General features: G+C 38.3%; 1 protein-coding gene across 12 annotated transcripts in view; it reads left to right on the forward strand.

The window, feature by feature from the left end:
- PTPRM (protein tyrosine phosphatase receptor type M) overlaps nt 1-20833 on the forward strand; it is a 482484-nt gene that overhangs the window by 191160 nt on the left and 270491 nt on the right. For all 12 annotated transcript variants that reach the window (XM_083826617.1, XM_083826619.1, XM_083826620.1 and 9 more), the window contains 2 exons: nt 287-461; nt 10188-10481. In XM_083826617.1, coding sequence (XP_083682743.1) covers nt 287-461; nt 10188-10481 — 469 coding nt within the window. The remainder of the gene's footprint in view (nt 1-286; nt 462-10187; nt 10482-20833) is intronic.

Genomic DNA, 20833 nt, shown 5'->3' on the forward strand with positions numbered 1-20833 from the left:
AAGCAAGTAAACGTTACATTGCTCTTCAATCTTTCTATTAGTTAATCTATAAAGAGTTGAAAGCAGCTGTTCCAGCTGAGTGGCTGCCCACTGATGATGAATGTTTTAACTCACATGGGAAGGCAGTAGAGTCTCACACAGTGTAAACATCTGTAAAACTAATGCTACAGACTTCTGCCTTTACCTGGCCTCCCCTCTTGGGGACCTTATGAGAACTAGATTTGTTTCTCAGTATCTTTGAAAATATGACTAACAGTGTTTTCTTTATTTCTGTTTCTTTGTGCAGGGTATTTACGTAAGGGATGCACCGTTGAAGAACATAAAAGTGTTCAATGTTCGCCGATTTGTGGCTCTTTTTAATGTGGTAAATGCCACGAAGCGGGATGCTGGCAACTATCGCTGCATGATTCGGACAGAAGGAGGGGTTGGTGTATCAAACTATGCGGAACTGATAGTCAAAGGTATTTCACAGAAAAAACAGTATTTGCATGCTAAGTGTATGAAATAAGGACCTGCAATCACTAGTTCACTAAAGATGTCACCCATCATTTGTTGAAGTTGATAAGATGTTTAATAAATAGACTCTGTTTATGTAAATTGTGAAAGTCTATCCAGCTGTAGCAAGGGAATGACAGAAGAAGCCAGGGCTAATTAACTAGTTACTTGTTGATTGTTTGTTTAGATATTTCCCCCAGATGCACTGTTTAGAAGGTATTTCTCTATTGAAGAGTATATTTATCTTTTTGGAGGATATGAATATAAGATTAGCTATTTACCTCCATGGTGGAGATTGCATTCTAAAGATGTATTTACTTCAAAATTTGAAAACTTTACAGTAAGAGAAAACACACATATTTCAACATCTGAAGGGATATTTTTAAAAACAGCAGGAAACGCCTTTGAATGGAATGCATATAAAAATGTCCATCCTTATAGAAAACCATGCTAAAACATTTTCTTAACATTATTTGTATTTAAAATGCATTTTGATCGTTTCTTACTTTTATAATAGCATTTTGGAGGAACATAGTTTTATTTTTGTTCTTTCAAAGAAAAACATATTTTTTGTGGAAGCCGTGCTGTGTTACATGTTTTCCCTTTCCGGTCAGTTCTGCGCCTAAGAAACAAAAATTGAGGTGAAGGACTCAAGTCCCTTTTTCTCTTCACCAAAACAATTTGATCCAAGTTGGCAAGGAGAGAGCAAGTGCCCTAGAACAAAATCTACCGCCGGTGTGGATTTTTCCCCTGGGAATTAGGAGGGACACAGTTGTGTCTGTTATGAATTCTCTGATTTTAGAAACACTGTCCTTTGTTAGATAGGACTTTTTTCTTTCCATTGTGATGGGCTATTTAAGAAACATGCAGGTTAAGGAATAACACAAGTAATAAATTAATTCTTACGTAGTATTTTTGCCACTCTGCTTTCTAAATTCTGCTCTAGGTTTTATCTTTTGGTTTAAGATACAAATTAACATTTCTTATGACTTATACTGCAGTAGTTTTAGTTATAAGAGTTTGCATGGCTCTGTTTGCATACAGTAGATAAGGAGCTTTATTATTACTTGACCTTGGAATCACTTTTTCTTTCTCCTTACTGTTTAATAATTTTGCATACTTATAAACATATGTAGGATCTTTCAGGACTTTTTAAAGATGTAATCCTCTTTCCAAATTTATTATGATTTTTTCAGGTAACTCACATAATCAGTAAGCAAGGTGTGGGATAACTGTTCCATCTGAAAATGTAGCATAGATCTTGTTTCTGAAAGCAACGCAGAAAGTATGTGTACGAGAAACTACCAGTAAAGGAGGGGTTTGAAGGACAGAAGGCACAGTTGCATAAATGAATAATGAAGCCAAAAAGTTAAAAAAGCTAAACTTTTTTTTTTTTTTTTTTTCGGGGGCGGCGGGGGGAAATGAGGCAAAGTGAGGAGGACAATAGAATTCACATTGAGAAGAGATACAGGAAGGTTGGCATTCAGACTGTAGGGAATTATGAATTAAATAACATTTGAGGGGGGAATAATGGAAAGGTGAAATGTTTAGAGCAGTGTTTGTGAGATGTGCATGGGTTTAGGATTTTTATTTTTTTTAAGTTGATTGGAGAGGAAGAAGCTTGGGCTATGTGTTAGACTGGGAAATAATTGGTCACCAGTGGAAGATGCAAGAGAGCCTTAAAGAACGAGGAACTGTTTTCCAAAAGCAAGAATATGTTTTCAGTTGATGTGCTTTAGAAGCAGCAGGACAAGACAAGGAGGAGGAGGTTGCAAATAACCAGTGTATGGAGGTAACATGACAAAAAAAATTTTAGTACAAAAACTCAGACGAGCTATTTGAACAGACAGAAGAAGAAGGAAACAAATAGAGAGGATGGGATGAATATGGAATTATAAGGCATAGTGGAAAAAACAAGGGTTTTTGTTTGTTTTGGTTTGTTTTAGTTCAAAGAAAGATAACATGAAAAAGAAAGAAAAGGGGTGGCCAAAAATGAAAGTGTTTAGGAAATTTAGGAAAGGTAGAAAGAAAGGGTGAAGTAAAAGCCCCAACAGGAATGATAAAGCATCTTTCAGATCTTACAGCAGTGGAAGCCAGGGGAAGAAGGGAAACTATCTGAGTGAGGCAGATGGAAGATTGACTGCAGATTGACAGGAGGTACAGAAAGCCAAAGTTGTTAGGTTCTGTCAATTTGGTTGATTTAGGGTGTTCTAATTTATTAGTGTTTCTTTTGTGGTGTAGTAGATGAAATTATGAAGCATATCATTAAAGCATTTGTGCTTATCCAGATTCTTTCAGGAAATTTGCAGTGGGCCCTGCGAACAATTGGATAGCCTTAGGGTGTAATCCCATTAACTACTTGTACAGTAGCAAAGTAATTATGGTAATCCCTGTTGCCTGTATTGGAGCTTTTATGAGACCACCTGCAGGTCATTCCTTCTGACCTAAAAAGACCCATTTTAAACATTATGCTGTAAAACCTTAGGTGACTGTACTGAAATAGCAGCATTAGGGGATAATTAGTAAATATGCTTTCTTAGAGTTTCTTAATTATACACCATCGGTATTTCCTATTTTTTCAGCAGCTATTCTGCAATGCTAGTCAGCAGAATTCAAATGCAATGGATTGATTTATCTATCAACTGTATCTGTTTTTCATCCATTACCACCAGTAAATCATGAGCAATGTATGTATACCCCTATTGGCACCTAATGCTTAGTCTGCTCGGGAAGTACTGATGGCTTAATGATAGTATGCGTAGAAACAGTGGTGTAATTACTCCCCTCTCTTTGTTGGAAACAATGAATCTAATTCTCTTCTCATTTACACTGGTGTAACTAAGCTGACTTAAGTGGAATTTCACTGGAACTACATTGCTAGGAAGATGGGAGTTAAAGAGAGTCAATTTGCCACACTTATTGCCCTTTGTTTCATTCTGGTTACTGAACTTGTAAATCAAATTGCAAGTAAGTAAATCCCATGCTGGAGTTAGGATTTTTTTTCAAAATATCTTTGATTTCAAGATCTTAACTTAAAGACATCTTCACAGCAGAGTGAGTTACAACTTTGTACAACATTCCTGCTACTTCATACTTCAGGCATAGTTTCACTAAATAGAAGTTTCCTGTAAGTAATTTCCAGTTTCTTTCTCACGTAAACCTCTTTAAGGTTTTCAGTGCTGCTGTGGCATGTTATTGTGCAAACTGAAGACCAGATGCAAGAACTTTCCAAATCAGAAGACCGTTAGCATCAGGCATTGCGAACCAAACCTGAAATCACAAAGGAATAGGAATTAAATCTTGATTTTTGAGGATGAGACATATGTAAGAAATGGCCAAATGTTCCTTTTTGGTTGTTTTTACCTGAACAGATATGATTCTAACAAGGTTTAATCTCTGTATCTCTGTGGGGGTTAAAAAAAAAAAAAAAAAAAAAAGGCAATTAAAAAGCTGGCAGTTAATCCCATGTTATCTTATTAAAGAACTGTAAACATGAATATTGTCTAGTTAATGAGCAAAAAGCCTGTCAATGAACAATTAGCCTGGCCCTAAACATGAAGGAAAAAAAGGTTTTTTTTTTTTTTTTAAAAAACGTGCTTGTGTTACCTTATATGCCTTTTAGAGGATGGTGAAATAAAGTATTGATTGCTCTATTTAAATAAATCCTGAAGGGGAGGTTTTCAATTTTACCCAAGTGTTTGTTCTGATAGGAAAGGCTGAAAAGACAAGTGCCTTGTCATTGTGCGTGTGTTCAAACTACACAGTATCCTCATCTAAGTTTGTCAGAGAATTGGATTGAAATGTCACTTTATCTAATGGGAGACATGAAAGTGGCTTTGTCAGATCACCCACTTAATGTAAAAAAAAAGAACAACAAAACCCACAAAACAACCAAACAAAAGACAAAACAGCAGTTTGTTTATAATAGGTGACATGAAAGTAATCAAACATTGAGCAAAAGGAAAATAGCAGGGTGGAATTGATTAAATGTATTTGGTGAAGTAAATTAGACTTCTACATACAGTCCCTCGGTTGAATTTCTCTGGTAGTGGGCAAGTCCAACACAGATTAGATTCAGAAGAACAGAATGAGCCTGTCTGAGCAGACACCAGATTATTACGGAGTTCAGACTGCTTATTGAGTTCAAACAAGGTAAACCGAGGTGTCAATTTGGTTAAATGAAGTTTTGTTAGGTTTTTAAGCAAGGGCACAGAGAGGTAGCCATCTGTAATGTTGGCAGCTTAAATGTCTGCATCTTTTCGAATGGAAGATTTAAGACCAGGAACAGAACTAAAGCTATTCTGGACCTCCAGAACAAAGAATATATTCTGGAGAGTGAAACCATTTTGAGATGAAGACATGGGAAGAAAATATTACAAATTGCTTGTCTGAGGTATCAGTTGTTCTCCTACGTTAAATATACATGGATGCTTATATCTCTTTTCTTTGTCTCCACCAATTCATCTTTCATGCTGGATCCATCAATCTGCCTGTGCCTTTTTACAAACAGTGCTGGTATTACAACTTACTTTTACAGTTGCCTGTCACGAAGTTCTGCTTTTGGATGCACATAATTTTGATCAACTGACTTCAGGATGATATTTTCCAGTATGAGTGTGTGTCTCAGCCTGAAAGTTTAGAGAAAACCTCCAGTCAAAACAGCCGAGATAGTTCAGCCATCTTAGCAGACGTTCCATAGGACAGTGCTGAAGACACCAGGCTTTGAAGCAGGAACTTAGGATTTTTCAGGAGGGTAATAGATGTGTCAAGAAATCTGTTTGCAAGTATAGTCAATTTACAAGCTACGGAAAAACAAAGAAATAAATGCTTCTGATGTGTACAATGGAGACTTCCCTGAGTTTAACTGAGAAATTGAGATTTCTCCCCAAAACTCTAGACACAGTTTGGATGTCAGTGCTGATCTGAGCTCCTCTACATCGGGCTGGACCCAGGCACATGAATCCAAAGCTGGGAGCTTAGCAGTCCTGTGCTTTTAGTATGCAGCCCTCCACCTCTCTGAGCCGTTGTACTGTGAAGCTGTAATGGTGTGAGATGCATGATGTGGAGAGCGAGTGGAGCAAGAAGCTGCATACTTGGATGGGGTTGTTAGTATTGGGACTGAAAGGTATGGCAAACTGGGAGGTGTTTCAAAGTTAGAGGGGAGGTAGACGAACATTGGGGCTACATGAGCACTAAAATCTAGGAAGAGAGAAAGAAAACCAAGGGCAGAACAGAAATATCTGTCCATCCATATGTATATATGCACAAACATTTTTATATGTGCATGCAGGCATATATATATATACGCATAGGGGTGGGAGTTGAGGCAGGGGCCAGTGAAGGGAACTGGCTGAAAGGCCATGGACCTGCAGGAGGGGACAGCAGGCGTTAGGGAGAAGCTTGGTTAGAAGAACAGAAACGGGCCGAGCTTTTAGATACAGCCTAGGTCAACAAATAATAAACCTGGGTGGGAGTTAGAGATGTTTGGAATGGGAGAATGGTGACTGGGGTGTGGAGAGAAAACAACAAATGAGCAAGGGTGAGAATAGGAAGGAAGGATCGGTTCAGACTGCTCGGGTAGGAGCTTAGAGTGAGAGCAGCGCAGACGTAGGTGCCACTGGCTTAAAGCAGAGAGCTGGTGGCTCGGGAGTGGACACGTCAGCGATCGGGTTTGGGAGGATTCAGGTCTGGGGAAGGGAACAGTTTGTGCCTGGTTAAGGATGGATACTGCTAACAATAATGCAGGGTTTAGCAGGGTATCTGCTAATGTCCAACTGATTAGATTGTACCTGCAAAGTACACTTGTTTTCCAGAGGACCAAAATAATTTGCTTGGTCTGAAGATGAGCACAACTATGTATATAGATGAGCATAGCAAGATATGTAGTTATGTATATATATAGTAGTATATACAAAGCTGTTTAGTTGATTTCAAGACTATAAAATAATAATGATTAGTTTAATAATTCTAATAATTAGGTAAGAAGTTATTAATGTGGACATAGCATCAGAGATTGATACCGTATCTTTACCATTTCATGTATTTGTGATGTGCTGAACAGTATAGCATGGGATTACCATGACATTCTTTAACAGCCACTGTTTAATTAAAATTAGCTTGCAAGATAAATATTTCTTCCCTTTTCCCTCTAAATGTAGCATGGTTCTACTCTCCCTTTTTCTTCAACAAAATAATAATAATAATAAATGTTATTGCTACTATTAGAGTAGAAATTTTCATTTTTTCAAGTGAGCTGTTCTGTGCCACAGACAAGAAATGTCTGTTTTTATTTTTTTATAAATCAGTCAAATCTCAAAGATTTACATTATCTTCACTGGCATCTCTATGTGGATATCTTTCCCCTCCCTATTAAAATTTTAAAAACTGCAAAACATAAAGTTGTTAGGATCTTACAGAAAATGTTTGGGAAATCTCTCTAATTTAAAGCACAAAGCAAAGTAAATAAAGGAGGTGCTGTTTCAACGATGTTTGCAATTAATGTTACAGTGCATAGGAATAAAAGGTTTGTATGTGTGTGTGGCTACGTTTGTATTTATCTTATGATAAGGAGCAGCCCTTCTCTTATGCAGGAGGCTTTGTCTTTTTCACGTGTTTACTGTAACTGGTCAAGTTAACGTAGGGTGACATTAGAACATCTGCCTAAAACCTTCTGTCATCTGCAGTCATTGGAGCTAGACATCTGCCTTGGCAAGGTGGCCGGTATTTTCTTTCCATGAGGGATTTTGCCCATTGCCGTTGATCACGGAATTCAAGAAGAGGTCACGTGTCTGTCTAAAAAGCATTAAATGTGAACTTGTGTATAAAATTCCTTTTTTATTTTTTTGAGTTAACATTCCATTTAAAAGCCTATCTAAAAGGTTGTACAGTACTAAACAGCTCTTTTTACTTCTGTTTCCAAAGAGATCTGCAAGGAAGAACTCTTTAAACTAAACCATCATCCTAAAGTACCACTGCTACAAACTTGTTTCTGCAATCACTTAAAATTCCTTCTCTGAATGTACTTGGATACAGAGTCACAGATCTATTGAACCATTTTTATAACAGTATTAATGGGAAAAGAATTTTCAATGGTATTTATTTGAGACTACCTCAGTGTCCACAATAAAACTGCTCTCAGTGAAAGATGGCGGTGCTGCAGTGTGGTACTTACCTGATTAAGTGATTCTAATTTTTCAGTAAAAAAGCAAAACAAACTAAAACCCACTAATGCTGACTAAAGGAAGAATAATTGAATAAGCCAGAAGAAGAGCTTTCTTATCTGAGTCATGAAATCAGCTCATTGTATTTGGTAGTGCACCTTTTTGGATTAAAGTGTATGCTTAACTCCTGGACTCGTGTTTTTAACCAGTAGCTTAATAACAAGCATCGTATTTATAATGAAAGGTTCATTCTGCGTAACCTTGATCTCCAATAAGAACATTACTTTAATACTGGAAGTGCAGTTTAATAGTAAAACTGCAGCGTACGCCGGCTTTGCTGAAATCATGCAGCTTGAATTAGCCTTTTGCACTTTGGCCACAAAGGAATGAAAAATATGCCCCAAGGGATAAAAAGACAATAAAATACTGTCTATTTCGACTACTTGTAATACTTTGAATGAATTGGTGTAACCACTAACCTTAGTGACCTAACTCCTGAGTTCGCATTTTGAATGGCACTTCAACAGCCTTTAGTAGCATTTGAAACTTGAAAGTAATTAACTGTTCTTTCAGCATGGCTAAGTAAATGCCTTAGGATGCTCTATAAAAGTTCCATTTCACGTCTTGGTTCACAAAACGGCCTAATGATTTAAATTGATGCTAAATCATTTTGAGTCAAGTCAGAACTGTTTCCAGGCATACTAACGCTGTATGAAGCCGTAGTTTATACGGTTCAGGAACACTAGTTTCAATCAAACTGCTATATGTGCCTAACCAAGAGATGACATCAGTTTACCATATATTTCTACTGATGTGAAACAGTGGTTTCACTACTGATTTGAAAACGCAAACAATATTCCTCTCTTCTGTATGCACTTCTATGCCAATCAGTAACGACTAGTAGACGTCTTTGGAGACGTATCTGATTGTTGCCAACTGTACCGTGTTCTTCACAATGGTGATCAGTTAGTTTTATGAAGATGAAAATACACAGTGTGGTGACCTGTATTTGCGATTTTGTGATCTCAGGTTTCAGCAATCGCTAGCAGATTGCGTAGTTTAAAGTTTATATAAAAAGGAACGGTGCTAATTAGAAACACCACTGGTCTGTGAGGATCATAGGTGATCTTCAATATACTTAGTGCTCTGTGAGTTGAGTGCTCTTTCTGTAAGTGAGGAAAAAAGAAAAAGAAGGTAGCATATGTAGGATAATTACATGTTTGTTAAAATAGCGATTCTACCGTTTCTTGGGAAATATTAATACTTATTTCCAGAGTTCCTTTCTCCCCCTGTGCCTCATTCTCTTTACTTTAAGTCTGACTTTGAAGTCCTTGGGAAAATGATGAAATATATGAATTCAGCTTCTTTTCTGTTTAACTACCTATATCTCAACATTTGGGGGAATGGTTAGCAGGAGAGGATAAATCTGAATCTACAGCTTAGGGAAGACAGATGTTCTACTTTTCATTAAGTATTCTGTGCAGCCTTAAGAAGGTGGCAGTGTTTGCTGATAGATATGTTAAGAATATTGGATCAAACACTGCCTTATTACAACAGCATGGTTTCATTCTGCTTGAATATATTTAACCAACGGGAAGGCAAATTTTATGCAGATGTGATGCTTGAAACAGCAGAGTAATTCTGTGGTTAATCAGTAGGAAAAAAATGAACGTGTTATTTAGCTTTAAAAAGAGATGATGTCTGCAAATTATTTCTGCAGTCCAACTCAAAATTACATGTCCATTGCTTAATAAATAAAAAAGTAGTTTTAAAATCTTACTCACTTTTAATATCTTTAGAATGCAAACTCGAGATCACATAAATGCTCTCTTAGTGCAACAGAATACTTCTGGATGTTAGTGAAAATAAGCTATTGCAAGAAAGAGACAGGCTCATAATAAAGACTAAAGAGTTCCCCCAGCTCTTTTCTAGAAGCTCTTTCTGTTTAACCAGGATACAGGACTTTGAAAAGTACTATATTTATTTGGCTTACACAGAAATCTGATGGCTGAATATTGCAGTCAATGAGAAGAAAAAATATTTTTTATTTTCAGGCAGAAGTTACTGTTCTATGTCTAAGAATAGACTGAAGTATCAATTTTAACTTTTTAAAATCAATTTTTATTAATTAAATTGTTATTAATTAAATGTTAATTTTGAGTAGACTATATATTTACATACAGGAAGAACTGTATTTTGATAAGAAAACCTGAGATCAGCTTTCATTTTAAATTGGAAGTTAAAAGATGTCCTTTAATATCAAGTGAATAGGAAAACTCTAGTCACACCCAGTTTGACGTTACTCAGCAGAGAACATAAGCTTCAGGTTAAAATCACTAGGTGCTTAAACAGAAGACTGCATATTGCATTTTTTGGAAATAAGTTAATCTGTAGTGATAATTTCTTCATATCTATATTTTTATGCAGACTTCAGCTCTAATATAGCCTGAAATCCATTGCTGTTTGAATATTTTAGAAGCAGAAAAATACCTGTATAATAATTGCTGCTTTTTGTAACTTACTGTGCCTCAGAGCCACCAGTTCCCATTGCTCCACCTCAGCTGTCCTCAGTTGGTGCGACATACTTGTGGATACAGTTGAACGCCAATTCCATTAACGGAGATGGACCCATTATTCAAAGGGAAGTCGAGTATCGAACTTCAAGTGGAAGCTGGTATGACATACAACCTGTGGACTCCACGAGCTATAAGATTGGGCACCTGGATCCTGACACAGAGTATGAGATCAGTGTGTTACTTACAAGACCAGGTGAAGGAGGAACGGGATCTCCTGGCCCAGCTCTAAAAACAAGAACAAAATGTGCTGGTGAGTACTCAAAAGCGATTGGAAATGTTGCAAGCATATGCCTAGGGCTGAAAATGTAAGTTGTTTTAGTAGCAGTCTTTACTATCTACCTTAAACCAGGAGTTAAGACTGAATGCTTTTAAGTACAACATCTCAGCATTTGCCAGTATGATTTAAATCATACCTGTTCATGCCTTAAAGTGGTCAGCGTAGCGTGCTGCATAGATGAGTGCGTTCAGGTATGCTGTATTCCACTGAACACTCTTCATTTCATTACACCCTGCTCTTGTTAGTGTATGTTTGGGACGTCAGATCAGTTATCAGTTCTTCTTTTTTTTTTTTTCCTTCCCTTCTTTTTTGGCTGCTGTTCCAAGATTGGGAATAATTTTGTTTGGTTTGGATGAAGTTTCTTTTTCCTTTTTTCAGTGTCAGGTATATCGTACTTGTAGAGAAAGTGGAAAAAGATCCTGTGTAACAGCAAATGTAGTCATGGTTATGACTCAATTAGCAGATAAGGTTTAGCCGAGGACTGCTTTCCTGAGTGACTGACAGCATGTCTTTTCATTAAATGAGATAGTGTGATTTGTCATGTTGTATAGCAGTCTTGGCTCCTATTTTGGATGCTATAATTAATAGTGCTGACCTCTGACTGTAAAAAGATACAAAGAAGACCTATTATACAAAAAACAATTGCACAGTAATCTTCAGGAAGAGTGGCAGTGATATTAATTTGGGATGCAGCTGCTCAAAAAATAATAGAGTATATTGTGACCTGGATTTAATTTTTTTTTTTTTTTGTCATTAGTGTTTCCCCCAATATTTTGAATCTTCTTTCTGCTGCTGTAGAGCTGGTAGAAGATGGTCAGACGTGTACCTAGAGAAGTGTGACTAAGCAAATGGTATTTGCTTATTGATTGTAGTATTTTAAAGAACTGATTGGTGTTGTTTGCCTTTTTAACAGTACCAGGAAAAATTATATATTTCAGCAGAAATAATGGTGTATTTCCCTTGCATATGCCAGTAAAGTTAGTTTTCATAAAGTCACTTGGCCATCTACCAGTGGCTGAGTGGCATTCAGTTGAACGAATTGGTGTGATGCCAAATACAGAGTAAAAAATTGTTGCTGTCAGAATCACAGTGTTATGTTTTGAAGATGCAAGCTTATATAAATTGTAACTATATGATTTTTTTTCTTCCTCACATTGTTGGAAATTTAATGAAAAATACTAAGTGGCAGTACACAATGGTGAACTATTTAATATTTGTAAGGTTTTCTTTATTAGACTAAGATAACAACAGTTTAGTCAAAACTGGGGCATAAAAATTAATTAGAGTTCCCTTCAGGAGTGTGTCTAGGTCACTATGCCTTTCATAATAATGTAAAATTATCTGTCTAGACAAGGTATGTATATATTTAGTACGGAAATACTTCAAGCATTTTAAAATTAAACCAGTTTTTCTCATAGCTTGGTTATGTGCTTATCCAATGAGGTAATGTAACATCAGGTTCTGTGTAAGTGAGCCTGTTTGCACTGAAGGGTTAGAGACTGTGGTGGGTTGATACCAGCCAGCCAAGCACCCACACAGCCACTCGCTCAGTCACCTCTGTCTGGGGACAGGGAGAAGATAAAGTCAGGCGAGAAGACCTATGGATTGACATAAAGGTAGTTCGATAGGCAAAGTAAAAGCTATGTGTGCAAGCAAAGCAAATAAGGAATTTATTCACTATTTCACATCAGCAGGCAGATTTTTAGCTACATAGTGGAAAGCAGGGCCTCAGCACACTAAATGGTGACTTGGGAAATGTCATAATCATGAACATCCCCCCTTCCTCCTCCTTTCCTTGAGCTTTTATTGCTGACCTTACATGCATCCTTACGATGGGATATCTCTTTCCAATTTGGGTCAGCTGTCCCAACTGTGTCCCCTCCCAAACTCTTGCCTACTCGCTGCAGGGGAGGGGTGGGTAAAGTAGGAAGCCTGGACAAGGAAATTAACTCTGTCCCAGAGAGACCCAGTACAGAGAAAGAAATCCAGAATGTTAGTTGTATTTGAGAACATCATATGCTTGCTAGTCGTTTCAGTGGTGCGTACTGTTGAGTATTAAAACATGCATTCAATCTCATAAAACACAGCATACTGGAAGTATTTTATTACCTGGTAAAGTCCTGTAATACATCAACATTATTTGTGTTTTCATTAAGCTAAACAGTAACCTTCTCAAATTAAAAGCAGAAAGTGATGTCTGACTGAAAAATTTAAATTGAATGATGATATTAAATCTGTCTCTACAAATTGCCTTTTTTATAGCAGAAGATACTGCTTTGAAGGTGTAGTGGTTATTGGTTAACTGTTAGCAAGTGACATGCTAATAACTGGCCCGAGGGGTTAAAGAGAGATGCTGATAAACTAATGACGGTATAATTAAGCTGGGTAGGAGTAAAATAATGCCAGTCTCCAAAGTATACCATAGAATTAATAAAACAGGAGTCTTTAAGAGAAGAGTCATTGCACCTTTTTAATTACTGTGATAATTGTATGCTGCTTGCCTGTTCCCTAGGGGTCTAGTGAACCACTCTGAGACTCAAAGCAGTATGCTAGACATTCAATAATCTTAACGGTTCTCCAAAGCATTTGAAATATGTTTTCATTTTAGCAGAACGAGATTTCGCAGGCTTGTAATAGACAAGTCCTATCTGTAACTTTAGTAAATAAAAGCATCTATAATTAGAATGCAAAGAAAATGAAGAAAAATCATCTCGCTAGACTTGGCTGCATCATCCTCAGTGGAGCAGTTACGTACTTTCTGAAGTGCTTTCCTTCCTTCTGATGAAATGTAATATAAATGTAAGTGCTCTTTCAGTGTAATGTTGAGGAAGGCTGAGGAATTACGTTCAGATCTGGTTTAGATTTAACCTAGAATGTAGAGTGCAGGTTTGAAAAAGAGGAGGCTAATGGATTTTTGGCAATTGTAAACCACATTTGAATCAGACTTACAAAAAAAATTGTTGCTTTTTTTCCCCTAGATTCAAGGTCTGAAACCAAGACCTCCCTTGTTTGTCTGGAATTTGAATCACCAGTTGCTGTGTTCAAAGCTCTCTCTTCCCACAGTTGTGTCATATGGTGTTACGAACTTAGAGGAGTGATGCTATTATACAAGCACTTCAAAAAAGGGTGGGGGTGTGTGGGGAGAGATGGGAAGAGGGGGAAGGAAAAAAAATAATCAGGAGATATATGACAGAACATTTCCGTTACACAGTGTATCTCAGATTACTCTCATATACATTTTCACTCTAGTATATTTGTAAAATGATAATTTCAAAATAGTAGCCCCCAGTTAGAGTTCCTCACAGTTCAGATGGCATTATCTGAGGCATAAGATTGCTAGCTTGGTGTCAGGCTCACAGCGCCCACCACTGCTACAGAGACCGTGCTCACCCACACTCTATCCAGCCATTGCTTGCAGCTAAATAGCTGCACAAATATTTGAACCAAAGAAATCACCTTATATCTGAGCACAGAACCAACAGCTGCTCTGCCACGTGGGATATAATAAGTTCATGGATCTGAAAGTCAATGGTCATCAAACAAACCAACCAAGCACCCACCGAGCTGTTAGCCCTCCCGTACCATTGAAGACTGTGAATCCTCTGGTGCCTGAAAAAATCCAGAACCAAATCTTCTCTAAATCTGACCCCAAACCGGTGGAACCATCCATAATAAAACCTGAGTAGGCTAGTTTAAAGATTAATAGGATAGAACGTGTTTTATAGTTTTCTTTTCCATATCAACATTTCTGTGGACAGAATTATTTATTTCTGTGCTTTGCAACAAGTTTTGTCTTAAACACGCACTATACGGTAAAAATCTTGATCCCGTATGTGTCCCTGCACTTTGAAGGAGAGACAATGCCCAGTGAAAACTGAACTAGAAAACTGTAGTGAAATTTAAGAAAACGATTAAAAAAATTAAAAATGCCACAAAAATACTTACGATGGATTATCCCAAAGTTATTTTTAACAGTTAGAATTCCACTTCTCTGTGTTAAGATACAATTATTGCCCTGTATTTGCAGAAACAATTGCTGCCAATGTAACCAACGATTTTCCAGGCAGAGAATTCAGACGTGCTCAATATATACAAAGAAGCAACAGGAATATTTTAATTAAAACTGTTCTTGCTGTCCCTTCTGCCCCCTCACCTGAGCTTGTCAGGAGGAAAGCTGTTACTCCCAGGTCTATTGAGCTCTTGCATCACTGCTGCAGGTTAGTTGTAAACTGTCTGTTACTCCTAGGTGGCTTGTTACATCTGGAAGAAAGGAGCAGAGGAACGCTTTAAATCCCTACTTCTAAAGATTTTTCTTTTTCATCTTCTTTCTTTTCCTCACTGCTTTGGATCTAGGGGGTGGTTTTTCAAGGTGCCAGAATTACTCCCCTACTTCTTCACTGCCCACTGATAACCACTGGCACAGTGAAACCATCTACATGTGCCAAAATGTTCGCTGATGGAATGAGCCTTATCTTTCCTCTGATCAAATAAGAGCTCATCTCCTGGTACCAGGCCCTGAAAATGATCAGACGTGGACCAAACCCTGTTTTTCCCTGGGAATGTTAACTAAGTTCTCTGTTTCTCCTTTTAATTGCTAAAAGGGATGCATGACTTAAAAGTATATAGGGTCTATAGCCAGTTAGTAAAATGTATGGAAATACAGTATTTGCATAGAAAACATAGGTTCACTCTGTTGAAAGCTGTAGCTTGATCCACAGCCAAAATGTAAAACTCTAATCTCCCTCCAGCTCTTTATTTCAGGGAGACTATACAATTTACATATTACTTTGCATCAGGTTGAAACAGACAAAGAGGCTGAAATGTGCAGGCTGTACAGGCTGGCGACTGTCTTGACCCAAGTCAGCATGCTCTTGCATGCACAGGTTCAGCAGTTAGCACTCCATGTCACCACATTTCTCCTTACGCATGACAGGGAGCACTTGTCATCCATCTACAAGACAGACAGTCCTCAGGCCCTAATGTATCAGATTCTTTGTACTCAATCATTTTAACAGTTGGTCTTCCCCATTCTCCACCCTCATATCTCATTCCCATCTTCTTTTGTCATTAGTTCTGTAGTTAGTCTCTCCCTTTGACAGTGTTCATGCCCTGAATCTCAGTGGTTATTTCCATGCCCTTCCCCATTGAAAATCACTGTTAGGAAAGAGGAGTTCCTTCCTAAAAACAGTTTCACAAGGTAGAAATGGGGGCTGCCTTTCACAGTTTTTGCTGGCTTCTTTGAATCTTTGACCTTTTTGTCTCAAGAGAAGAGGAAGGATCTTTGTGTCATTGGGAATTAAATTCTTCCTTCTTATTCCTATACCTTGAGGGACTGCCTGTGAACAGGTCAAGGTTTTTTTTCCTTTTTCTTTTTTTTTTCCTGGCATATAATGAAGTCCTAACATTGTTTAGTTTTGTGATCATGAGAGAATTCAACTGGAAGTCATACTGCAAGTACTTTTCTACAGCACTTAGCACTTTCCTTTCAAGTATGAACCAAGGTTGTACGGCTGTGTTGTATCGGAGCTAGACCTGAAATCACAGGCACCTGAACCCTGAGGAAAAGGGTAGCAGGTAACATGCCATTTTATTTTCTGGGCAGAAAAAACTTTTCCAGCCAGAAAAAACTTTTCCAGCTGTGGAAAAGTTCCAGTATTTCTAATGTTACCGTCCCAAAGCTGATGCTATAATAAGCTTTAGTAGGAAGTTGTGTTGATTTACCACAAGTTCCACATTACACTTCTACTTCATCTATTGTTTTCATTGCAAAAGTAAATTACAATTTCTATCAGAAATTTGAAGTAAAAAATAGTTACTGTATCATCCTTTCTCCTAATGCCTTTCTGATATAAAAATGATTCCCATCTAAGGTCCATTTGCTTACAAGGGTGAAAAATAGTATTGAATTTTCTGCGGTATAGGGGGTGAATCAGTTTTGGGATTTGCAGAAGATAAGCTGATAAATTTTAACAGAAGTCCAAGAAAATATTAACTAGTGGGATGCACGTCCATGTCATTTGTCCCCTTCTCTGATTAGAAATCCAAAGGAATTCATCTTCTTTGAAAGGGCCTGATTGAAAAGACAAATAATGTTCAGCTGTGGCTGTTACATGAAAGTTCTTCCTTGACAGCCACTTGCCTGGGAAACACACAGGCTGTTCCTTACTGAGCTGATCGCTCTGTTCCTGTCTTAAAGAGTAGCTTTCCTCTTGTGTTATTGAAAATCGTGGGTCAAGAAAAAAGCAAAGTAATCCAAATTCCTCCCTTAAAAATCGACTTAAATTCAGTTCTCCTCTTTGTCTCACAGTCTAAAATTGCCCTTTGGTATTTCTTTAAATACAAAAAGCAAGAAAGCTGCAGTAAATGACAGCAAATGCAGCTGGAACAAATGCCACATGTATCTTCAGAAAGAAGACCAGGGAACTTACAGTCCAGTCAGCTTCCCCTTGGTTCCTGTGAAGGTGATGGACCAGCTACTCCTGGAAACCAAGCACATGATGGCAAAAAAGTGATTGGCAGAAATCATTATGGATTCACAAAGAGGAATTCATGCTTGATGAACCCGATAACCTTCTGTGATGAAATGTCTGGCTTGGTAGATGAGGAGAGAGCAGTGGATATTGTCTACCTTGTCCTCAAGAAGGCTTTCAACATGGTCTCCCATAAGCTGATGGGTGGACAGTGAGGTGGATTAAAAACTGGCTTAATGGCCTAGTCCGGAGGGTGGTGATGAGTGAGTGACATGAGGTCTAGTTGGAGGCCAGTGAGGGGCCGCAAAGGTGATGAAGGGCCTGGAGCATCTCTCCTGTGAGGAAGAGGCTGAGAGAGCTGGGGCTGTTCAGCCTGGAGAAGAGGAAGCTCAGGAGGGATCTCATCAGTGTCTGAAAATACCTGAAGGGAAGGTGTAATGAAGATGGGGCCAGGCTATTTGCAGTGGTGCCAAGTGCAAGGACAAGAGGCAGTGGGCACCGACTGGAGCACAGGAGGCTTCCTCTGAACACCACAAAACAATGTGAGGGTGACCGAGCACTGGCACAGGCTGCCCAGAGAGGTTGCGGAGTTTTCTCCGTGGAGATCTTCAAAAGGCAATCGAGCATGTTCCTGTGCAGTTTGCTCAGGCCCTGCTTGAGTGTTGGGAGTGGGGGGTGTTTGGATTGGGTCACCTCCAGAGGCCCCTTCCACCCTCAGCCATGTGATGATTCTGTCTTTCTCTCAAACTCGAGGAAAAGAAGCTCCCATCACAGTGCCTATTAAACTCTCCTGGGCTCTGCTTTCACAAGCAGGGATGTATCGTGAGGGCTGTGCTGTGTTCCTGTCCTTCCCCAGGTTTGTGTGCACAGCGAGGTAGTGCACGATGGAAGTATTTTTATTCAGAGGCTTTGGTTCTGCCCCATCGTATCTGATGCTTGTTCAGTTCTGTGGTTACCAGCGATAGGGAGCAATACACGTTTCCTTTTAGAAAATAAAATGTTATCAGGGGTCTGCCCTTCCATCCCAAGAGTGTCTTTCCTTTGCAGCGCTGATCCTGGGTCAGTTTCTCTGCTCAGTAAGTCTTCAGCCTCTGCACACAAACATGTTCTGTAACATCAGCAACCAAGCGAGCTGGTGTTATGTAGAAATTAGTAATCCCTGCACTTTTGTGTCTTCACCAGTCCCTAAATACATATTTTCGGTTCAGTTGCAACACCCAGAGGTCTCACTGGAGGAACAGAACATTTTCCTTCCCCACCACCTGAAGGGGGGAGTACCAGCAGGAGGAGGACAGGCAGATTCCTGCCTAGATCTGGGTCTGTTGGCCTCTGTCTGACACACGTGCTGAGTATAACAGGAACACAGACAGCTTCTGGTGATGATAAAAGACACAGAGTATGAAACCTGACTGTCAGTTTGATTTGAGGAGCTGCTCATTACAATGTGGAGGGGCATTTAGGTTGGTTTTTTAGTTTCTTGGGGGGGAGGGCAGGGGTATATTTTTTTAATGGCAATTACATCAGAATGCAAACTGAATGTTTGTAAAAAGAAGTGTCAAGCAGGACTGTCTTCAGTCATGTGAAAAGCAGTCATATAAACGGAGACTTAGTTCTTCACTTTATTAGTTTCCCATTTCAAAACATTTGCAGAGGAAGAAATTAACCTGCTCTTTGAGACAAATGAACCTTCACCATTTTATAGCAAACCTGAGGGGCAAAATTATTAATTTCACATCTGCCAAGTAGAGGGAATGTGAAGAAAACATAATGACCCTTGAGAGAAAGTAGATAATGTGATTTCTCCTATGACACTGCTCCATCTCCAGATTTGTTGCAGTCTCTTACTAATTATAAAGATAAGTTAAAAAAATAAAAATCAAAAAGAAGATTTTATCCAGCTTTGATTTAGAAAGGATTCCTGGGTGCAGACTGAAAAGAAACCAGCAAGTTGGTAGTGTACCAGCTGAAACAGAAGACCGATATGTGGGCATCTTTAATAGAATAGGTAAACTAAGTACAATAGACCAAAATATTAATAGGGCATTCCTTGGGATTATTTGGTTCTGAACAAAATGAACATGAACTGTTCCATGGATGCTTTGGCTTTCTCTTTTCAGAACTATTATTACAACAGATTACTGCCGATTTAAATAAATACATTGGTAATCTATTATTAAAAGCAGTTTTGAAACACAGAATAGGGAATGCTTTGGGGATAAATGCATTCCCTGTGAAGTTCCATAGGTGCCTCTTCTGAGGACAGTTTTCACATCAATTACTCCTAGAGTAGGAAGCGATGCCATACTGTGTTCCAGTTAGAGGCAAACTTCATTATTAGTAATGCTGGACCTTTGGCAAAAACATTAGCAAATGTGATAGGAGGGAATGCTTTTTCCTTTGACTTAGCCAATGTAGAAAGTCTCATGCAAAAACAAAAGAAAATCTTTCATACGTTTGAAGTGGTCTAGGTATATTCTCTTCTTCAACTTTTGTCTAAAAACCAAAAAACTAATTATGCATGATGCGAAGCTTTAGAAATGCTGTATTAACTCCCCAAGCTCATGTCTATTATGTATGCTCTGCTAATGAAGAAAATCTCCATTAATCTGGAGTTTTCAGAAGTACAGGAAGCACATTTATCGTAGCCTTTAAAGGAATCCCAATGGCGCATTATGCAGTGCTGTGATTGCTTTTGTGCGCCTCAGTCACTGTCTGATAGGAGAAGGCATTTCATGCAAGAGAGATAGCAAAAGGTAACAACCTCATACGCTAATGTTTTTGGGGATTATAGTAAAGAAAAAGGGACTGCTATTTGAACACTACCTAGCCATCAAATATCTAAAGAAATACACATATTTATTTAGACAGAAGTCTAAATAGCTAAGCCCTACTGAATGTCTTATGATATTACCTACCATGCTGTGTTGAGTTTCACTACAAAGATTTTGCTTTTCTTTACTGCATTTTTTATCAAGAACAGATTTTGTAGTTAAAAAAAAAAAAAAAAAAAAGGTCTGAATGAACTTCTGAGTCACCTGTTTTGGGAACCAGGAAAATAAGTGATCTCATAGAAAATGGAAGTCCAATTTCTGAAGGATTTGTCCACTAAGTATTGCCAGTTTAGGATGATAATCCTATTTTTCCCTGGTCTCCATGTCTTTATGAGATACCTGCAAGGCAAAAAGCAGCACCCAATTAACCAGGAATTTGCTGTCAAATGGATTATTTAATGTTAGGCTTCTGCTTGTTTTCCCTGAGCCTCCTGAACAAGTGCACTAGATTGCCTCTCTTACCTTCTAGAATTAAATTCTGGCAGGTCTATGTTGAATTTATTTAAATTCAAGAGTTATTTGGTTGAAATTTGAGAGTGATTTTAAAGGGTATTGAGAGCTGCAAAAGCATGAACAAACAGGCATGCTACTGTATTTTATTATTTTAGTGCTCTCCTTTTCATCTGAGATTGTCAAAACATGCTGTCTGGCCCAGCAGCTTTGGCCAGTTGCAAAGACACCTAACTTCATACTTGTGTTGGAGCATCTGGGAAGCATGAAACATCCACATAGGACCACTGAGTATTTACATTTTTGAACCTTCTAGTTTTCTTTGCAGAAAAATTGCTTACAAAAAAGGAAGCCCAGAAGTTTGCAGAATGAAAGGTGTGTTAATTCTACCCTGCTTTAAAGAAAAACAAGTGATGACGCCACTGGAGTGCTTCTGTTTTTTTGTTTGTTTGTTTGTTTTCAGTGATTGGGAGGCATTTTGTTTGTTTGTTCCACAAATGTAGAATTGTTGTGCACAGAATTTGGTCAGACTTCATGAATGTCTCTAGGAAGAATAGCTGGTACTGTCAGTTCT

This window comes from Anser anser (genome assembly GCF_964211835.1).
Source record: "Anser anser genome assembly, chromosome: 2".
Lineage (NCBI taxonomy): Eukaryota > Metazoa > Chordata > Aves > Anseriformes > Anatidae > Anser > Anser anser.